The 22,254-nt window shown below is 43.4% G+C and overlaps 1 protein-coding gene across 3 annotated transcripts in view; it reads left to right on the top strand.

Moving 5' to 3' along the window:
* The window catches only part of LOC306940377 (MAM domain-containing glycosylphosphatidylinositol anchor protein 2), a 388,778-nt gene that overhangs the window by 207,794 nt on the left and 158,730 nt on the right, over positions 1–22,254 (top strand). For all 3 annotated transcript variants that reach the window (XM_079525427.1, XM_079525425.1, XM_079525426.1), the window contains exons 7-8: positions 10,676–10,767; positions 11,453–11,690. In XM_079525427.1, the coding sequence (XP_079381553.1) occupies positions 10,676–10,767; positions 11,453–11,690 (330 nt within the window). The remainder of the gene's footprint in view (positions 1–10,675; positions 10,768–11,452; positions 11,691–22,254) is intronic.

Here is a 22,254-nt window from a genome sequence, read left to right as displayed (position 1 = left end):
TTACTTAAGTAAAAAAATGTGGCTTTTTCCACCACTGGCTGTGAGAGAGAGTGGTGGATGGAGAGCACAGCACGTGTCTCTGCAGAGAGAGAGAGAGAAAGAGAGAGAGAGAACCCCGTGAAAAATGAGAGCACAGATTGACGGATGGGACACGAGACAGAGATCGAGTGTGGGAAGGAGCTGAGAAGTTCTTTTTTTGTCTCTATGTGTGTGCCGTGTGTTTCTCTACGCTTGCACACGTGCACACACACACACACACACACGCACACGCACACACACGCAGACACATGCACACAGTGTGAGAGAGTTCCAGTTAATTCTGTTCTCTTGGAATCATTCAGAATGTAATGATGTTGCTATATTTGGCTTTGTGACTGCAGCTTGTTTCTGTGTGTGTATCTTTCTCTCAGTGTTTTCACACACACACACACACACACACACACACACACACACACACACACACACACACACACACACACACACACACACACGCACACACACACACACACACACACGCACACAGTCCAAACCCTCATTGTTCATTTATCCATTTTTAATGGAGCCCATACCATAGGGAAGAACGTTATGTGCACTCCGCTGTAACACGCGTGTGCAGCGTGTCACAGTCAGTATGTGGCGGGGACGGGGACAGTGCGTACCTCTGCCCCTCTAAGACGTGTCGCCTGTGGGGACGTTTTTAATCCTGGACGTGTGACACCAGCTCTCTGTGGAAGAACACAGCCACGACCGGGGCTCATTCTTTTCCCTCCTCTCATTTCGTTCTTTCGTTCTTTGTGTGACTATCTGCACTTTTCATGTACGCGGCAGCCATTATTTCTTTAGACTTTTGAAAATAAAGCACAGGCAATCATAGCCGTCTCTCTCTCTCTCTCTCTCTCTCTCTCTCTCTCTCTCTCTCTATTCAATATATTCAAATGTGGACAATAATGAGCCGGAGGACCCGGGCGCACCTGAACACATGCTGCACTATAAACTTCATTGAACCGTGCGTGACCTCCTGTAATACAATAGAGAGAGAGAAACAAAGCCTTATTCCGTATTATCTGTGAGGGGGAGCCTAACAGTAATGCATATATTATTATATCACAAGCAAGAGCCTTTACTTTGTCTCTTGATCATTCCAACGCGGAAGGAAGGAACGGGACTTTGGTAAAGGCATCTTTTGAGGAGAGCAGTGCAAAGAATTCCTGTTGGAAGTTTGATTAGATTTTTTGATTTGATTTATTTTTGCTTTTATCCCTTGCTCTTCTTTCTGGCACGCAGAGACTGCCAAGGTTCAATGACAGAGCGCGCTGAGGGCGATGAAAGGAAACACACGTAGAAAATCCATCAATAATTCAGGTGGAACGTTGTGTTTTCGTGTACAGTATGTACAGTATGTATGTATGTTAACTTGCTGTTTTTGCAGCCCACTGCCTCAGATACCGGAGATGCTTTCATAACTACTTGCCCTCAAAATCATGTTTTTTTTGTGTGTGTGTGTTTGGTTAATGTCTTTTTGAAGTTTACCCATGAATATATCACCAAAGCATTGACGAAATGCAGACCAGGAGTGATATCACATCACGGAAGAACGTTATTCAGGGAAAACAAGCGCTCCTCCCCTATAGTTTTCTGCAAACTCTTGTTCTTTAAATCCTGCTTTGCTCGGCTGTGGCCAATCAGCTTACAGCCTGGCTTTGCCAGAATAGTTTAGAGGTCCATCCCTCTGATTGGCTACTTCCAGGGGTCATCAATGTCCGTACACAGACACGTGTCCGTGGCAAAGACTTGGTCTCTTTTACACACCATTAGAATGTTCTTATTTTAATCACAAGACCCAATAACTGAATGTCAAGTCTCCAGGTTTTCTTCAGAATATGTATGACACTTATTTACACTATGGGTTATTAGCAGTTCCACTAGTACTAGTTGTTCTCAAATATTGTATTTTCGGGGTTAGGGTTGTCTGCTCATTTTGTATGTCTGTGGCAAAAATACAAATTTGACAATGTCCACAATGGGGCTTCTCTGTAAAAAAATGAAAAGAAAAAAAAGAAGAAAAACCCTGCCATTACGGCCCACTGTCCCCTCCACACCCACAAATGCATAATGTATTATATACATACTGCATAAACACACGCACATTACATGACTGAATGAATTAAGCCCAGGAAATTATGCAACAGAGTTTGGAGACGCGGTTTACTTACCCGACTAAATGGGAAAGTCCTGTTACCGGGCAGAATCCTCATAAAAGATTCATCTGCATTTGGTCTGGATTGGTGGAGGGAGAAAAAAATAAGAAAAGTTCCCATCCAAACACCAGTTGTCACCACCTAGACAAAACGAAAGGGAATATTTTATTTAATATTTTATTTAATAAATTGTAATGTTTCACGCACCGAGCTGGAATAGAGTCTTTGGCTCGGCAGACCGGCAGGTAACAAGCAACACATGCACGCACACACATACACACACACACACACACACACACACACACACACACACACACACACACACACACACACACACACACACACACACACACACACACACACACACACACGCACATGAACTCTACAACCGCACTGAGGAGCTCCAACACAGATAAAATGAACTACTCGCCTAATGTGTCTGTGGATCGGTTCCATGTTTAAAGTAATTCCAAAGTGTGTACATTGTTTAAGTAAAAGCTAGGTGCTTGGTTTTCATATCATATAAGCTTGTGTTGTGCGTGCGTGCGTGCGTGCATGCGTGCGTGCGTGCGTGCGTGCGTGCGTGCGTGCGTGGCCAATGAACCCTCACCTAACATTTCTGTGTTGCCACTGCTATTCTATACTACATGCCAGTCAGGACTCAGGAGCCCTCAACGTGAGGACATACTGTAGCACCTCCGTTCTACTCATCCCTTCTCAACACTCTGTGACCAAATACATATTCATTTGGGGGTCCTTGACACGGGAACCTCCTACCCTATAGACTGCTGTGGTGGAACAGTCAGGAACACTTGCACCACAAGAGCGCCCTAGAAAGGGCTTCTTTTAAAAGATCTCCATGCTTGTATGACTCTCCAGAATTGCAACTGCTTTATCTGCCACAAACTGTCCGGTGAAATGCAGATGAAGTGCCCACTTATCTCGCTTGAGCGCAAAGCGGTCATCGTAGCAGAATTGGCTACTTGCAATGCAGTGTTCCCATCCGGGGGCCAGTTTATTTGCGTAGCACATTCTCATTCAGAGAGGCAATTCAAAGTGCTTCATGTATACACTAGACAGAAGCGAAAGGAGCCTAGACAAATCTAAAGATTAAGGGAAGCTGATTATAAATGTTTGAGGCAAGCCACGTTTTGAAAAATGCATGAGCACAACAGCCACGGTGGAGTACTGTACTGTACTGTACTGTACTGTACTGTACTGTACTGTACTGTACTGTACTGTACTGTACTGTACTGTACTGTACTGTACTGTACTGTACTGTAATTACCACAGTTTTCAAATGTAAAGGAAAACTGGCAGAAAAAGACTAGCATGAAAAAGTATTAATAATAATTTATATAGCGACTTTCATGAACCCAATTAAGGACGCTTTACAAAATGTACCAACAACAATCAACAACTATATGCCATAAGCCTGAGAGAATAAGTGTGTTTTCAAGGCAGCCTTAAAAGAGTCCAGTGTTGGAGCATGGCAAATCTCTATTGAGAGAGAGTTCCACAGGGTGGGGGCTGCCACACAGAACGCTCTGTCCCGACGGTTCGCTTGACTGCCTTGGGGACAGAGAGGAGGTCCAAGTTTGTGGACCACAGGTTCCGTGTCACAGGAGGTTTATGGAGGAGGCATGAGAGGTAGTGTGGAGCCAGGGTGTTTTGACATTTGTAGGTGAAAAGGAGGAGCTTGTAAGTGATGTGGAACTTCACAGGAAGCCAGTGTAGTTGTTTAAGGATGGGGGTGATGAAAAATTAAAGCCTTTTAAAGGCATTGAGGAAGGTCCCAGGACCGAAACATTTGCTAATTGTAACTCACTATGACGTGGCGCTTTAACATGAGCATATACAAATAAAACCCGTAAGACGGACGCCTGAGGGCGAGGTCGTGTGCACGCATCCGCCTGGGGGACAGCAGACTGTTGGGTGAGCGCTGGTGCTTTGGCATGGGGGGTCAGATCAACATTATGGAAGAATTCTGTATACTGGCCATATATGGAGCGTGTTTTCAGTGTACAGGGTTTGATGAGGATGAGGGTTTTATACAGTATATTATGCGAAGTTCAATCACGTTCAAGCATAAGGATACTATTATTAAAGTGTACTTTGTAGCAGAGCACCCTAGGCCAAAGATCAATTACCAGCCTCTATAACAAAAACACACACTCCACCAATGGTGTTCATTGTGTTTCAGAATGTGTCACTTCACAGCATTAGCATTCAGCTGTTGATGAACGGTTTGTTGTGGGCTTCAAAGGGAAGCGGACCAATTTGAAAGTCAGTTCACACGCAAGGCTTATTACTCTGTAATAATAATTCCGACTAAGGAGAGCTCATTGTCCTTCTGATTAAGCATCCCCATCACAAATGCAAACGTGTCCCTCCAACTGGGATTACGAGATCAGTTTGTGACATTTGTTACATGCGAAGGGGAAGAAGGACAGAACGGAAGTGCAATTCATTCAAATGTTTACCCACTGTCGCTTGTGACAGCACAATGATGAGTAAATGGTAAATGGTGCATTTATATAGCACCTTTATCCAAGGTGCTTTACATAGATTGTGCATCAATTCACCCATTCACACACACATTCATACACCGATGGCGGCGGAAACCAGCACATCAGGAGCAATTGGGGTTCAGTGTCTTGCTCAAGGACACTTCGACACTAACTCTGAGGGAGCCCACTCGCACGCGTGGGCACGCGCACACGCACGCGCACAAACACACGCACACAAGCGCACAACACGCACACACACACACGCGCGTGTGCACACACTCACAAATATACACTAACAAATGCGGTTTCATCTCTCAAAAGCTTGCCTACCAGCTGTGCTTTGGCAGTCGCACAGCGATCTCGTGAGCGTTAATTTAACTCGGGAGAGTTCTAGAAAGCTCTCTCACTGTGTGGCGGGCGGCGGGGTGCGGATCTCCTGCTAGCATATAGAGTATCAGTATACAATGCTGCCTGATAGTTTCATAATATTGATGTTATACTGTATCTATATGTGTACGCGGGGATATTATTGGAATGCAGGCATGCTTCGTCTTAATGGCCTTCGGCGCGGGGTGCATAATGCCATGTCATTAACCTCACATTGTGCATAATATTGTCACCGCGTCTGGTGACAACCTCCTATGTCAAAAAAGCATTTAAAATAGTGAAAATAGCCGATCTACAAGCTCACAACGAGCTTGTAAGATCTGCCGTTTTCACTCATTTTGTACGAGACTCTTCTATGAAGAAGTTAACTAGCAATAACAGTGGTGGGAAGTATTGTACTTAAGTACAATTTTGAGGTACTTGTTTCCAATTTCCAAAACTTTGACTTCTACTCCACTACATATCGGATCCAAATATTGTACTTTTACTCCACTACAATTATTTTAAAACCTTAGTTACTTTGTAGATTTAAATTATTATTACAAAACATACATTAATTAACTGGAGCAGCTCAGACGATTTAGGCCCTTATTTTATTTGTAACAGGGTGCAGGTAAAAAGCAACAACGTTTCGATGTGTCAATTACATCTTCGTCAGGTCATAGCCCGAGGGGGCAACACAGTAAGGCTTAAGTACACACATGGTGCAGGGGGCAGGCCCTTGGTTAACCAATGTCTCACAGCCAGCAATCATTAGTTCATACATAATTTTCACGTGGAACCTAACAGTGAGGGATTATCCAGATGAAAGTTAAAGTGCATTGAGACTATAAATATACAGACTATAAATACACAGGTGTAGAAAGAATAGTACAAAAATAGAACATATTTGGTTTTCGAGACAACTATCAAGTTCATATTTAAGTAAAGTGTCAAGTACAAAAATAGAACATTTTTGGTTAAGAGAAAGCTGTCAAGTTCATATTTAAGTAAGGTGTCAAATACAAAAATAGAGCAACATTTTTGGATTAAGAGACAACTGTCAAGTTCATATTTGAAGTACATACATTAATATATATATAAGATTAAAACCAAAATTAAGGCAGAAGACCAAAACTAGTTTGGGGATAGACTGCTTTGGGGGCCAAGTAAATGGCCAAAGACATACAGCACAAATAATAATAGGGCCCCAGTAGGGGGCGGGCGGCAGACGCAGTCTTAGCCTGAGAGACCGTCTGGTGCACTCTGACCTTACCCCAGCCCCCCCTTCTTGGCTTTCAACCCCCGGGCGGGCGGCAGACGCAGTCGTAGCCTGAGAGACCGTCTGGTGCACTCTGACCTTACCCCAGCCCCCCCCCCCCCCAGGGTTTCTACAAGTGCGGGAATTGCGCCCAATGCTCTAACTCCTCCAACGCCAAATATTTCACACACCCCCGTACTGGTAAAAGGTTCAAAATTAAATCCTTCATCAACTGTAACTCTACACATGTGGTATACTTATTGAAATGCCCATGTGGCTTGGCTTATGTGGGCCAAACCAAACGATCTCTAAAAATTAGAATTGGGGAACATAAAACTGCAATACGCACTGGCAACCTAGATTATGCCATGGCTAGGCACTACATACAAGACAACCATGGCTCCCCAGCATCACTACGCTTCTGGGGCATAGAAAAGATCTCTACCGCCTCACGAGGTGGAGACATTATTAAGAAAGTGCTATGCAGAGAGGCCCATTGGATACACACTCTTAACACACTCGAACCCATGGGCCTAAACGAGGAACTGAAATTGTCCTGCTTCCTCTAATTTTCCCTTAGAATCCCTCAAGTGTCACCACCAGACCACCACTCAGGCTGCTTCTGCTCTACACCACTGCTGCTGTGCTGCCCTTGCTATTATTATTTGTGATGTATGTCTTTGGCCATTTACTTGGCCCCCAAAGCAGTCTATCCCCAAACTAGTTTTCGTCTTCTAATTTTGGTTTTAATCTTATATATATATTAATGTATGTACTTCAAATATGAATTTGACAGTTGTCTCTTAATCCAAAAATGTTGCTCTATTTTTGTATTTGACACCTTACTTAAATATGAACTTGACAGCTTTCTCTTAACCAAAAATGTTCTATTTTTGTACTTGACACTTTACTTAAATATGAACTTGATAGTTGTCTCGAAAACCAAATATGTTCTATTTTTCTACTATTCTTTCTACACCTGTGTATTTATAGTCTGTATATTTATAGTCTCAATGCACTTTAACTTTTATCTGGATACCCCTCACTGTTAGGTTCCACGTGAAAATGATGTATGAACTAATGATTGCTGGCTGTGTGACATTGGTTAACCAAGGGCCTGCCCCCTGCACCATGTGTGTACTTAAGCCTTACTGTGTTGCCCCCTCGGGCTATGACCTGACGAAGATGTAATTGACACATCGAAACGTTGTCGCTTTTTACCTGCACCCTGTTACAAATAAAATAAGGGCCTAAATCGTCTGAGCTGCTCCAGTGCCTTCTTGTTCGCATATATATGTCCTGCTCCTGAGATGCACCAGATTGGCCTGCTATAGGCTAGAGGCGCGGCTGGAACTCCCTTCTACATACATTAATTAACCACTTCAGCCCTATATACTGTACATACATTTAGATTATTTTCAAAAGATTCTTTGAAAACATTCAAATTGTGGACTTTTACTTGTAACAGAGTATTGCTATATTGCAGTATACTGTAGTTTTTTGCACCACTGTACAAAAAATAAAAAATAAAATAAAAAGGGAGATGTTAGGTTTCTGCCCGACAGTGACGATATTATGCACAATATGGCGATGGACATATTATGATTTCCTCTCTGGGGGGAAATTGAACATCACCATGTTTACACACACAGTCTTAAAGGAGTGAGATCCACAGAGAAACAAAGAATCGTGGCTTGTGGTTAATATCTCCTTTTACATGCAGGTTGCAGGGTGTATCATACGCACACGCACACACACACACACACACGACACACACACACACACACAGACACACACACACACACACACACACACACACACACACACACACACACACACACACACACACACACACACACACACACACACACACACACACACACACACACACTCTCTCTCTATTTACTTACTTACTTTACTGACAAACATTTTAGGATAGGAAATTTTACAATTTTACAATAAAAAACCTAAAGCCTAATATTGCTGATCTTACAAAGGCACATTGCTGTGATCTTATAGATCGACATTTTGGACAGTGCATGGCACTGGCATGTACTGTAACTACTGTAAGTATGACTGTACAATGTTGTCTTTACTTGAGTGAACCTTTTTCACTTCCACTACAATTATTTGAAAACTCTAGTCGATTTTTACATTCATATTTAAAAATCATACATTAACCAGCATACGCTTTATTTGTATACTTCTACAAACTGGCAAGGTTGTTGCGAAGCGTTGTGAGCTTGTAGATTGGACATTTTCAATAAGGTACAAACTGAGTACTTTTAGTTTGGTACGGTACATTGATGTCAATACTTTTGTACTTTGTACATACAGGCCTTTTACTACAGATTGGACACAATGACAGAGTACTTGCTGAAGAAGTCATTTTGCCCGATCTTCAATCACTCTATACCATACTCACACTGTGACACATCACCGCCGCTGCAGTTGCCATGCCAACACTCGCACCGGATGTCGACACACCGTGGCCGCCACCGGAGAGAGAGAGTGTAGGAATGAGCGCTGAGTTGAGGGACTGACGGCAGAAGTCACCATTCCGTCACGTCGGGTTTGACACGCGGCAAAAATAGAAACTCAGAGACGTCACATCACGCCGGAGGGGAGGCGCGTGTAGCACTGCTGTAGCTCCTAGCTCTGTCTGTCGGGTGGAAACCTCATATGTCCAAAACTGTGACTTACAGTTGGAGGCCATCGATATTGTCCTTTTCTTTTTGCTGAGGTTTGCGTGATCTGCGCAAAAGGACAGTTAACCCATTTTGGGCGGGAACCCCTTTTGGTGTTTTAAACATTGTTATAATTTAGCTATTGAAAAATAGCAGATCTACAAGCTTGTAGGTCTGCTATTTTTGAAAAATCGTGAAAATATTTATTTCAGAAAACTGGAGGATTTAGAAGGATTTTTTAAAATTTTGAGGTCAGGCCTAAATGGGTCAAATGATAAGGGACAATATCGGTGGCACCCAACTGTACTTGAATGAATGAAAATGGATGAAGTGTCAACTCCCACTCCCCTGTTCCCAATGCAAAGTATTCACTGGTAATTATCACACTTTTTCAAAATGTATTTACAACCCAAGCATCTCTATACTGCATAGTCAAAGACAAACATGAAAGTAAAACAATAACAATCTCAGCGATAACTTTAAATCGATAAACCAACCCATTGGTACTTTAATTGAAATGCACATACTTTTCAGACTTCAAATTCAACAATCTACAAGCTGGAAACACAACGTGATCTGCTACTTTTGATGCTTTTGTGTGATGCTGTAATATGATCAAGTACGGTGTTTATGAAAAACAAAACAAAAATTATATAATAATAGAGATCAGAGGATTCTGCCTGACGGCAACAACGACATCCAATTTCTCTGTGCTTTAAATCTGACATGCCAGGTTTTGGTTTTGTTTTCCGTCTTAACCCATTGATACCTGAGGCTGAATCTGGGAACGCCTTCTAGGGCCTGACCTAAGGTTTCTGAAAACCCATCAAATTTTGATTCATTATTTTTTTAAATAGTTATGTTTTTTCAAAAATAGCAGACCTACAAGTTCATAGCGCGCCACTCGGTGGCGCGCTATGAACTTGTAGATCTGCTATTTTTCAATAGCTAAATTATAACAATAGCTGATGAGACACAGAGAGAGTGCCGGCATCAAGGGTAGAACAACGTATAGGTTGCACCAGGCATCAATGGGTTAACAAACGAATATCATAATGTCACTATAGAATTGCAAGATGAAAAGATTTATGTGGATGGCACCGTTTTTATTTTTTCTGGGAGATGAATGAATGTGAAACAGTGGGCGCTGGGGTTTGGAACCAATGCAGCCTCTGCATCATAATGAAATCTTCTGCTTTTTGGTTTTTCATTCAGAGGAGAAGGAGTTTCCCCCCCAAAAAAACGAAGAAAAAAACCCCCAAAACAAATTGGATTAGCAATGGTTGAATGTTGTTAGCTATCTCTCCAATTCCATGGTGCGTGCGTGCCTGCCTGCGTGTGTGCATGCGTGCGTGCGTGCGTGCGTGCGTGCGTGCGTGCGTGCGTGCGTGCGTGCGTGCCTGCTTGTGTCCGCGTGTGTCCGTGTGTGCGCGTGCGTTTGAGTTTGTTTGTGCGTGATTGAGATCAGGGCTGTGGTATCCCTACGTGTTCAAAGAGCCGATGTCAAATTAGTTTCAGTTTTCAAAGTCAACCTCCACTGCACGTGTCTTCTCACCCCAGATGACACTGACTGACTGCGCCCTCCCTCTCTGCTGCCTGTCAGCACTTTGTTGTTGTGTAACCAAATCATTTTTCTGTCTTTTTGGCACACAGCGTTGAAAAAGGGTCGTTTTTGGATCACTCCAGACCCCTACCACAACGACGACAACATCCAGATCGGACGCGAGGTCAAGATATCCTGTCAGGTAAGTCAGCGGTTCCCAAACGTCTTAACCCGAGCCCCAAAAGAGAGATTTGACGTTTGCCCGCGGGACCCAAACTAGTGAAAATAGCCGATCTACAAGCTCACAATGCGGCGCAAAGAGGTTGTAGATCGGCTATTTTCAGATGGCCTAAAATGGCCTAAATCTGTATGTGGGGCCGAACGTTTTCAAATACGCTTAGTGGAGTAAAAGTACGATATTTGCCTTCAGTGGAGCATAAGTAAAAGTATTCTTTTTTTGTATAGTGTACAGTATATAAGTACAGTACTTGAGTACTAAATATACTTAGTTACTTTACACCAGTGGTTTTCAACCAGTGGTCCGGGGACCACCAGTGGTCCCTGAAGGCGTTCCAGGTGGTCCCCAGCTAAATGATAAAGAGTTGGTGACCATATGGACCCTTAATTGATCTTTAACTCTTGAGTGTAAAATGAAACCAAATTGACCCTTACGGGTCCATCTGTTTTCACGTTACACTCTCAAGAGTTACATTATTGTTAAACACCTGAATTACTTAATTTACAAAACGTCTACACAATTTGAGAATGTAGAACAATTCTTATTTTGATCAAATGCTGCATAAATAATGGACGTGAATATGAAAATGGTTGAAAGTCACTGCTTTAATTTACACCACCGGGTTTTCCCTCCCTCCCTTTTCTCCAAGGTGGAGGCCACCCCGCCCGAGGAGCTGACGTTCAGCTGGCTGAAGAACGGGCGCGCGCTGCGCAGCTCGGAGCGCATGGTGATCACGCAGACGGACCCCGACATCTCGCCCGGCACCACCAACCTGGACATCATCGACCTCAAGTTCACCGACTTCGGCACGTACACCTGCGTGGCGGCGCTGCGGGGCGGCGGCATCCCCGAGATCAGCATCGACGTCAACATCTCGTCCACGACTGGTGAGTCTCATGCCCCCCCCCCCCCCCCCCCCCCCCCCCTGCTCCCTGCCTAGCATCTATTCTCCCCCCCCCCCCATATTCAGTATGTAGGCCTACCTACAGTATATGCATATTTTGTACATACATACACGTACATACATGTACACACTCAAATGTGTAATCGTGGTGGCAGTCATATGCATGTCATCTTGTCTGCCGGGTGGGAAAAACTCAAACTCATTATGTCCAAAACTGTTCCTTTTCAGGAAATGGAGGGGGAAACTAATCCTGTGTTCCAATGGAATCAGTGTAGTGATTATTTGTTCTCTCGGGCACTTCATAATTTGTATTGGTTAAAACCACTATAAAACCCAATATAGAGGGAATTGCCCTATTCCTACTTTTCCACCAACCATTTTCTGACGCTGAAGTAGGGCATTCAAATATGAAAAAAGTAACATATGAACATGGCGATGCAAGGCTTCGATGTCGTTGCTGTCCGGGGATCATGTAGTCTTCACAAGTCCAAGAGTGTCAGTGTGTCCACGGGCCAACTCAGCCCCAGAAACACCAAATGGTTTCAGCTGGGCAATACTGGTACAAACATAACAATGTCAGCAGATCTGCCACCTCAAACAATCCTGAAAAATAACTGTTTTGGACATAATTGTGTATTTTATATATAGCTTTCACCCAACAGAGACGATATACTGTCACAGCATGCATCTTTTTGGGAAAGCTTAAACTCATGGTGGGGACTCCCAAATGTATGGTGGGGACCTGTGTCTGCAGGTGGGGGACTCTAAAAAGGATTATGGAAATGTGTTGCTGCAGGAGCACTCGTTTATACTACTGTGGGCATGTCCTGACCCAACTTTGAGAACCAATGAACTATAGACTCTATGTACAGTACAGCTGGATTCCTGTGAAGCAAACCAGAAGCCCCCGCCCGCCCCCCCACCCCCCTCCCCACTAATCAGAGACTAAACCTCCATTTCTGTCCTTTCTCCATCCATTAGCTCAGCTCACATTGACATCAAGCATGTTGATAACGGCCACCGACAGTACGTACCGATCCTGCTTGTCTTACCGAGCCGTGACATTGCGCTATATTATAATGGATTGGAGGACGGTGAGTGAGTGAGTGAGTACAGTAAAGCCTGCGGTTCTTGATTGATTGGTGTGGTATCACAGTAGGCAGCCCCGATGCGTACGTGGGTTCTTCTATTCAGCTGTGCTAATGAACTGCACCTAGTTTATATATCGCCCTCTGTCGGGACTGGAAACCTCACATGTCCAAAACTGATGTGATTATGATTAAAATTCAAAAGTTTCAAAAGTAGCGGATCTACTTGTAAGCTCGATCTTCGTGCTGCATTTCGAGTATGTACATCATTTGCTACTTTTGTTTGTGCTGCAGTATGGAGCAGGGCATCAATTTGTGAAAGAAGACAAAAAGTTAAAATATGGACACAAGAGGTTTCTGCCCGACAGCAATATATATATATATATATATATATATACATATATATATATATATATATATATATATATATTGTTGTCGGGCAGGTGGGGAAAGCTGAGATCATTATTTTTTTCTTTCTTTCTTTCTTTTTGTGTGTGTGGGGGGTTTCTGTTTAGGTATAGCCTAGTATTGATCAAATTAATTCAGCTGAAAAGTGCATTGGTCCAAAGTCAGCGTAAATACAATTAATGAAGTGTGGTGCACATTCTCTCCAGCTATTGATTATTACGACGATGTACATTCTTAAATTGTTTTGAAGATATTTCTTGTGGCTTTTTGTTTTTGCTTCATTGGATGGATGGATGGATGGATGGATGGATGGTTGGATGGATGGACGGACGGACGGACGGACGGACGGACGGACGGACGGACAACTGAGCACAAAAAAGTACATGTTTGCCGTTTTTCTACGAACCAAAGATGAGTTGCATCTGGACATTTCAAGGCAGGTACGCCGTCAGCAGCATGCTTCAACGGCGAGAGGTGCCCTTGAGCATGGCAAGTGAGTGCTGCAATGCAATGTGTGTTAAGTGTGTGTTAAGGGTGTGTTAAGTCAGCCTATGCAAGCTAGTCAGCATATGTTGGCGCAGCGGTGCTATGTGAATGTTGATGAATAATACCTGAAGCCTGTAGCCTAGAGGCTAGCTACGTCAGGCAAATGTCACGGCAATGTTGCTCACCTATTTATGACATGCCCAGATGTTTAAGTGGTTCATTTGTTGCTCATTGCTCTATACCAGCGCCATAGCTTTGAGCATGTAGTAGCCGTGAGGGCTTCTGTGATGGAATAGTGCACTGGTTCCCAAGCACTGCGTCAGGACCCATTTGTGGGCCGTTGACAATGTTAGGACAACTTTGTGGCGACTGCCCTAGTAGTACTTACTATTTGCAACGTGGCACGAAGAGACATGTTGTGTTCTTGTAGATCTGCTATTTTCACTAGTTTGGGTCCTGGTCCTGGGCAAACGTCTCATTTCTCATTTGGTTCTTGAGCTAAAACGTTTGTGAACCACTGGTGTAGTGGCTCTGTGTGCCTGATGGATTGGAATGAAGGCTTGTACAACGTTCTGGTGAACCACTGGTGTAGTGGCTCTGTGTGCCTGATGTATTGGAATGAAGGCTTGTACAACGTTCTGGTGAACCACTGGTGTAGTGGCTCTGTGTGCCTGATGGATTGGAATGAAGGCTTGTACAACGTTCTGGTGAACCACTGGTGTAGTGGCTCTGTGTGCCTGATGGATTGGAATGAAGGCTTGTACAACGTTCTGGTGAACCACTGGTGTAGTGGCTCTGTGTGCCTGATGGATTGGAATGAAGGCTTGTACAACGTTCTGGTGAACCACTGGTGTAGTGGCTCTGTGTACCTGATGGATTGGAATGAAGGCTTGTACAACGTTCTGGTGAACCACTGGTGTAGTGGCTCTGTGTACCTGATGGATTGGAATGAAGGCTTGTACAACGTTCTGGTGAACCACTGGTGTAGTGGCTCTGTGTGCCTGATGGATTGGAATGAAGGCTTGTACAACGTTCTGGTGAACCACTGGTGTAGTGGCTCTGTGTGCCTGATGGATTGGAATGAAGGCTTGTACAACGTTCTGGTGAACCACTGGTGTAGTGGCTCTGTGTGCCTGATGGATTGGAATGAAGGCTTGTACAACGTTCTGGTGAACCACTGGTGTAGTGGCTCTGTGTACCTGATGGATTGGAATGAAGGCTTGTACAACGTTCTGGTGAACCACTGGTGTAGTGGCTCTGTGTACCTGATGGATTGGAATGAAGGCTTGTACAACGTTCTGGCGAACCACTGGTGTAGTGGCTCTGTGTGCCTGATGGATTGGAATGAAGGCTTGTACAACGTTCTGGTGAACCACTGGTGTAGTGGCTCTGTGTACCTGATGGATTGGAATGAAGGCTTGTACAACGTTCTGGTGAACCACTGGTGTAGTGGCTCTGTGTGCCTGATGGATTGGAATGAAGGCTTGTACAACGTTCTGGTGAACCACTGGTGTAGTGGCTCTGTGTACCTGATGGATTGGAATGAAGGCTTGTACAACATTCTGGTGAACCACTGGTGTGGTGGCTCTGTGTGCCTGATGGATTGGAATGAAGGCTTGTACAACGTTCTGGTGAACCACTGGTGTAGTGGCTCTGTGTACCTGATGGATTGGAATGAAGGCTTGTACAACGTTCTGGTGAACCACTGGTGTAGTGGCTCTGTGTGCCTGATGGATTGGAATGAAGGCTTGTACAACGTTCTGGTGAACCACTGGTGTAGTGGCTCTGTGTACCTGATGGATTGGAATGAAGGCTTGTACAACGTTCTGGTGAACCACTGGTGTAGTGGCTCTGTGTGCCTGATGGATTGGAATGAAGGCTTGTACAACGTTCTGGTGAACCACTGGTGTAGTGGCTCTGTGTGCCTGATGGATTGGAATGAAGGCTTGTACAACGTTCTGGTGAACCACTGGTGTAGTGGCTCTGTGTACCTGATGGATTGGAACGAAGGCTTGTACAACGTTCTGGTGTAGTGGCTCTGTGTACCTGATGGATTGGAATGAAGGCTTGTACAACGTTCTGGTTAGTAACTTCTTGTGTAATGCTGAGAAAGACGCAAACTGTTTTCAATGAATAGCCAATAAGTTACATTAATTGTGAAAAATACTATTTTCGAGGAATTGTGCAGCCCTGCCATATATAATTCCGATGCTGCTCGGGTTTAAAATGTTTTGTGTTCAAGTAGGGCATTAGTTTACGATAAAAAAATAATTAATAAAAGTTGAAATATGGAGATATGAGATTTCTGCAACAATTTATTGAAATGATGGGTGTGTTCTCTCCACAGAGAAAGGCTGTTAATTGTGTTTCCTTTGGAGAATGCTGTTTCATGGTGTCTGCTCTTGTAATGTGCTGTTGAGTCTGTTCTTTTGTCACTTGTATCACTTATTGATGGAGCTGTCATCCATTAGGGTTCTGTTGTAATGCTTTATGTTTCTGTGTAGCCTATACTGTAGTCTGCCATTTATATTTGATGCTAATAATATCCCATGGCATGTCGTTTGTTTTAGAGTTAATTCCCTAATGCTTCCGACTCAATGCTTTTTGACATGTTGCAGATGTTTTAGATTGAGCAGTACTATTGAAGTTGGTATTTAATATAATATAATTAAGCAATATTACACAAGAGGGTGTGCTTTACCGTGATTGTTGGCAAGGTGGTGATGCGCTCAGGAACGAGACGTAGTCGAGTTCCGCAAGCATCACTGAAGTCCCAGGGCTAGGTGTTCTATCATGCTGGTTTAAGCACGGGTAGAGAGCCTATTTCAACCAATCGGTTTGTTTGGTCGGAAATACCTGCTTTATAATACTATTTTTATCGCATTTTATCTATATTGAGTACTAACTGTAACTGTCTTAACGATTCTGTGATTATGGTAAGCTTATATTTCACTAGAGCAAGGAAGCCTGCACGACTCCAATACATCTCAGTCTCTCTGAACATTCTTACCGGTTGCGCGGCAGCGTGGTCGAGGAAAGTTAACTTTTCAAGAAATCTCTAAGAAGAGAATACCAGCAGCACTCTAAGACACAACGTATGCGTTTTGGCGTATAGCCTTCGTCAGCGTTGCATGCTGTAAATAAACAACGGATGTGTCACATGTATAGTGTCCGTAGGTGCGACACCATCCCCTGTCCGTGTCGATTCTGTAACGACTCACCGAGTCTAGGACGGTTATTGTAAATAAGGCAAGGTGGTAAAATGCCAAAGTTGTTTATTACTTATTCTGTGGCATACACATTAATGGAAAACAATATATGCTATTTTGTATTCAATATGAATTACATTGGCTTTGACAAACATAGATGACACACGGAGCAACTCAGGGAAATAAACAAAAGCATTCTAAAACTAACCTTTTTTATTTTATAGACACTAACCTGACAAACACAAATAAAGAGACAATAGTACCCTACTATTGCTTACTCTAATTTAAGCTACCTAAGTGTGTACAAAAAGCAGGCTTCCGTGGCCCAGTGCTCTGAATATAGAATGACTGCATGGTTACAGCAATAACCGGGGTTCACTCGGTAGACAGATTAATGCAACTCTTGCAATGATGTTTCTATACTCCGTGCATGCTCTCTCTGCACCGGAGGGCGTGCTGTCACCAGCCTACTCCACTCTGGAGATCAGCTCTTGGACAGCGGCCGGGAATACAGTCCTCGGAACGCCTTTATGCCGTCAGGTGGGCGCAGGTGTAGGAGCTGGCTGGAGGAGCGAGGTGCGGAGCGGGCGACCAACGTCGGGAACACTCCCCACCAATGGCTGCACTGACGGATCTGCAGGGAGGGAATAGCCAATGGGGCGCGCGCTGCGCGCACCAATACAGACACACAGCCCAGACCCACATACCTATAGGCCTACAGCCGTAACAATACAAACAACATTCAGCCCTCAAGTGTAATCATAATACAGAACAATTCAAAAAGCTTATATTTCACAACATAAAGTAAGAACTTTCACCAGCAAAAAAGGTATATATATATATATATATATATATATATATATGTTGGACTTTTTGATACAATTTAAAGTAACACATTCATGGACTGACCACATAGCAGAGCCTAACTCATTATAATTGTAAGGTCTATGTAGGCCTATACAATGTCACATAGACATAATCAGTATTCATAGTAGGATCACTTTGCAGATCTTAAACGTTTGTAGATTGAGTATATTCGGTGCACAACACCTGCCGGTTTCATTAATGCAAAGCTGTTGAGTTTGTCGTGAAGTTTTTACTGCTTGCGAGGAATAGAAGATGGCACCACAAGATGAAGCATGGAATAGCACCTTCAAAGTTAGCCTTAGATTAAGACTCTTGTAGATGTATTTTATCGATTTTGACATTTTCATATCTACAAGAGTCTGATCCCGTACCCTCTGTGGTCCCTGCACAGTCACGTGACAGCTCACTGAGCTCAGTGACAGCATCCGAAGATGTACAAATGATGTACAAATGTACAAATGCAAGAAGATGTACAAATGCAAAATTGTAGTATTTTGATCATACTACAATGTTGCACAAAAGCATCAAAAGTAGCAGATCCTGAAAAGTTTTGGACATATGAGGTTTCCACCCAACACATGAGTGCACAGTAAGCTGCACACACACACACACGCACACACACACGCACACGCATGCACACACACGCAACACCATCTCCCTCTCTCCTTCACGCTACATGCGTTCTGTCCCGCACCTTCGCTGCCGCCAGTCAAAGTAATAACATAAAAGCAGCTCCGTCTACCTCAGCGCATAATTATCGTCAGATAAGACTTTGATAATCCTCGGCACTGTAAAAACAGTGGGATCAATCGTACCTGCCGAGCCGTGTTTCCTCATTATGTTTTTTTAAGTAGTGCAGCTAGCTCCCGTTTGCTTCCTCGTTGAGAGAGAGGCGGCACGGGAGATGGCAGGGCGAAATAATAAACACGAGGCCCTTTTAATGTGTATGAAAAATAAATATGGCGGGTGTAACACAGAGGAAATCAAGTGACAGAGGACATGAAAGGTGCGCTCACACTGCAGGCATCTTGATTATGACATGCTCCTTAAGCTAACGATTGTTAGTCGGAGGTGTCGGTGTGTGAAATGTTTTGAAAGTGTTGTGTGGAAGATGGGCGACTACATGTGGAGTTGATGTGTGAATAACCTTTAGTGCAGTTTGACTTTCCCCATCGTTGCTGTAAGGTTTTAAAATGAACCATTAATGTTGGGTGGAAAGCTCACATGTCCTTTTCGGCATTAGAATTAAAACAATAGTGAAAGTAGCGATGCTCAAAAAGCATCGCTCCACGCCGGGCTTCCAGCTTGTGGATCTGATACTTGTGATGCTTTTGTGTGACACTGCAGTATCATCAAGTAGGACATTCTTTATGAAAAAATAAACACAAAAAGTTAGAATATGGAGGTGAGAGCCCAACAGCAATGATACTGTATATGTATTTTCTTTGTTTCGGATGAACTGATATTCTATTGTTCTATTTCAGAGAAGTGTCGGTTTCTTTGTGGTTTCCGCTGTGGATTTAAACAGCTTATTTTTTTGTGTGCCTTTTTGCACACGATTAGTCCATTTTGCGGGGTGAATAAGTCCAGCTTTTGTTCTGCTGGCGGCACTCCTGAAGGGAGTGAGAGCGAGAGAGTCTGTGTGGCAATTAGAAGTCTTTAATAAAAGCATTTAGATGAGATTAAAACTGCAGGCCGGCCAGTGGTTTGGAAATGAGGCTGTTCATCAGCCTACAGTCCTCTTTCACCCTTGTCCCTGCACGATGCTCCCGTTCGGCGTTACACCGTCCCAAGTTCATCCTAGAGCTTCCTCTGTCGGGTGGAAACCTCATTTGTCCAAAACTGTTACTTCAAATAAAAATTAAAACTTCAAAATTAGCAGATCTACACTACAAGCATGAAAACATGTTGCGCTTCAAGCTTGTTGGATCTGCTACTTTCATGCTTTTGTGTGACGCTGTATGATCAAGTAGGGTGTACATTTATAATAAAAAAATGCTAGTAGGTACCATCACAAAAACATGCAGTAATCCTGGTGGAGGGGAAAGGAACTGGTTGGAATAACGTGTTCCTTCCACGCGCTAGGTCCAACCAGGGGATAAATTGTGGGATAAACATGCGTGACCAGAGGCTTAAGATACATAGACAGACCACAGACGTATTATTAAAATATATAATCGTTATTGGACAATGCAGAATATAAGAATATAGTCTTTATTATGAGTAATTTATCACAAAGTTAACAATAAAATTAGAGACTATATTAAATCACACATGAACACGAATGCTCCAACTGAACCCCTACTCGTAATTAGCCTACTGTAAAGGTTAATTTAATAGGAAGGCTAAAGCAGTGTAGCCTGGCTAATAAGCCAGACTAATATCACACAACACTGTCGCGGTATATTAGTCTGGGCTGGCTCCACTTGGATTTCATTTCCCGGGGGGCGGGTTCAAACATTTTCTCTTTGACGCAATTGGTCAGAGCTACTGTCAGTCAAAGGTCTCAAGCATTGAACGTCACTGTACCAAAGCCCGCCCATATTGCATACCGTGTCCCGATTGGCCCGACCTGTTCTCGGTTGTAGGAAAGAGGCGTGCTACTGAGCCTCGCCAGACCCTAATCCGCTGGCAGGCAAATTATTTTTTGCCAACGGCTGATTCGGTCTGGTTTATTAACCAGGCTAAAAGCAGTGACCACTGGTGATCACCATCTGTGCGAGACATGGAAATGGGAAACAGCAAACCAACAACAGCAACATTTCATAAACCCCTGTTGTCATACAAAATGTTTACATAGACCGCCGAAGTACTGACGTCACTCTCTCATCCCCTCGATTTCCCTGGTTCACGGAAGTCATTTCTCTATGGAGAATAACATGGGCTCATCTTAAAATCGTCTATAAGCATTGTGGTCCAAAAATAAACAAGCTGTCTCTGCGTTATTGTCAGGGAGGTGTCTCTGTATGGTTTATGACCGTCAGTGACCCATATATGATACAGTCTGCTTCTAGCGAAAATGTAACAAATTCAGTAGCAGTAACAATAGCGTTTTCTCTCAGTCAGTTGGTTCTTCATATCCATATGAGTGTAATATGGATGACATGTTTATTTTTCAAACACCGTTCTTGCACCCTCTACCGATATTGACGTCAGACTTTGGTACTCTATATGAGCTAAGGACTCACCAAGACACAAAGAGAGAGAAAAAATAAGGCATCAGCGTTTAAATAGAATATGTAAATAAAAGACAATCTCATCTAGGCTTCCAGCATGCAGCTGCTTGGCAGATTAATCTTCTCATTACCCTCTATGTTGAACGTGTGTTTGGAGTGTGTGCGTGTGTACTGTATGTCTCTGGATTATATTTAGATGATGATCTCTGGCGTTCCTATATAGCGCTGACTCTGAAATTCATTTGGCCTCCGGTTGGAAGTGCTAATGGGGCCATCTTTGAGATTAAGGCTTTAATAGCAACGTGGAGTTATATTACTGATGGATTAAGAGATAATGAAAGTAGACTCCAACATCACGGACAAGACGTCGCCCAGGTCATTGAGCCTATTGCCACAATTATAAATAACTAGTGATAAATAACTAGTGCATTTTGATTGTGTAAGCTACGTGCTCCTCAAGGTGCATCGCACCGCTTTAGGTTTGTTTTCCTTTCTTCAGACCCCCTGGGTACACTCAGAGATCGATGGTAAGCTGAGCTGTGAACGGCATGGCGATGAGTGCGGGCCTCACTTTTATAAATGCAAATCTTAAATGGTCCGGGCTGGCTGCTGTGTTTTCAGCAGGACTGCGGTTAACCAAAGCCTCAAGTCTAATTGATTCGCAGGAGTTGTACGCGTTCTGCCTCAAAGTCTCGTCTCTCTGTGCCTCACAGTGTACCGCTGTAGTTGTCAGGGTAGAAACCTCTTATCTCCATATTGTTGGTGTTTTGTTGTAAATGAATGTAACTTTCCTCTTATACCCTGGATTTGAACCCGATTTATTGTAGTGCTGGATTCCTTTCGTACCATTGACGTAATAGAGCCGGCCTGCTTGATCAGGGGATACATTGAATCAGATCAAAATTCGTGTCAGATCCTAGCTGTGTCTAGGCGAGCCATGACCTTTGACATGATCTAAATGTCCTAATATAAGAGCAGGGAGACCAAATACAACCATCCCAGTATATATAAGTTACATTGTATACTCTATCATACAGATTGTATTAACATACTCTACCATACAGATTGAACAAAATTACATTTAGTCATTAAAAACGTTACCACTATAGTGTCACTTTTACGCCACACAAAAGCATCAAAAGTAGCAGATCCGCAAGCTCGAAACATGGGGCGAAGCATCGTGTTTCGAGCTTGTCGATCTGCTAGTTTTGCCATTTTTGCATTGAATCCTGAAAAGTATCCATTGAGGACATATATGAGGTTTCCACCCGACAGGGACGATAACGGTATGTTGGGGCGGAGTGACTCCCACG

Source organism: Electrona antarctica, assembly GCF_951216825.1.
Source record: "Electrona antarctica genome assembly, chromosome: 17".
NCBI classification, from domain to species: Eukaryota; Metazoa; Chordata; class Actinopteri; order Myctophiformes; family Myctophidae; genus Electrona; species Electrona antarctica.
The sequence above is the reverse complement of the archived record's forward strand: the minus strand, read 5'-3'. Positions and strand labels throughout refer to the sequence as shown.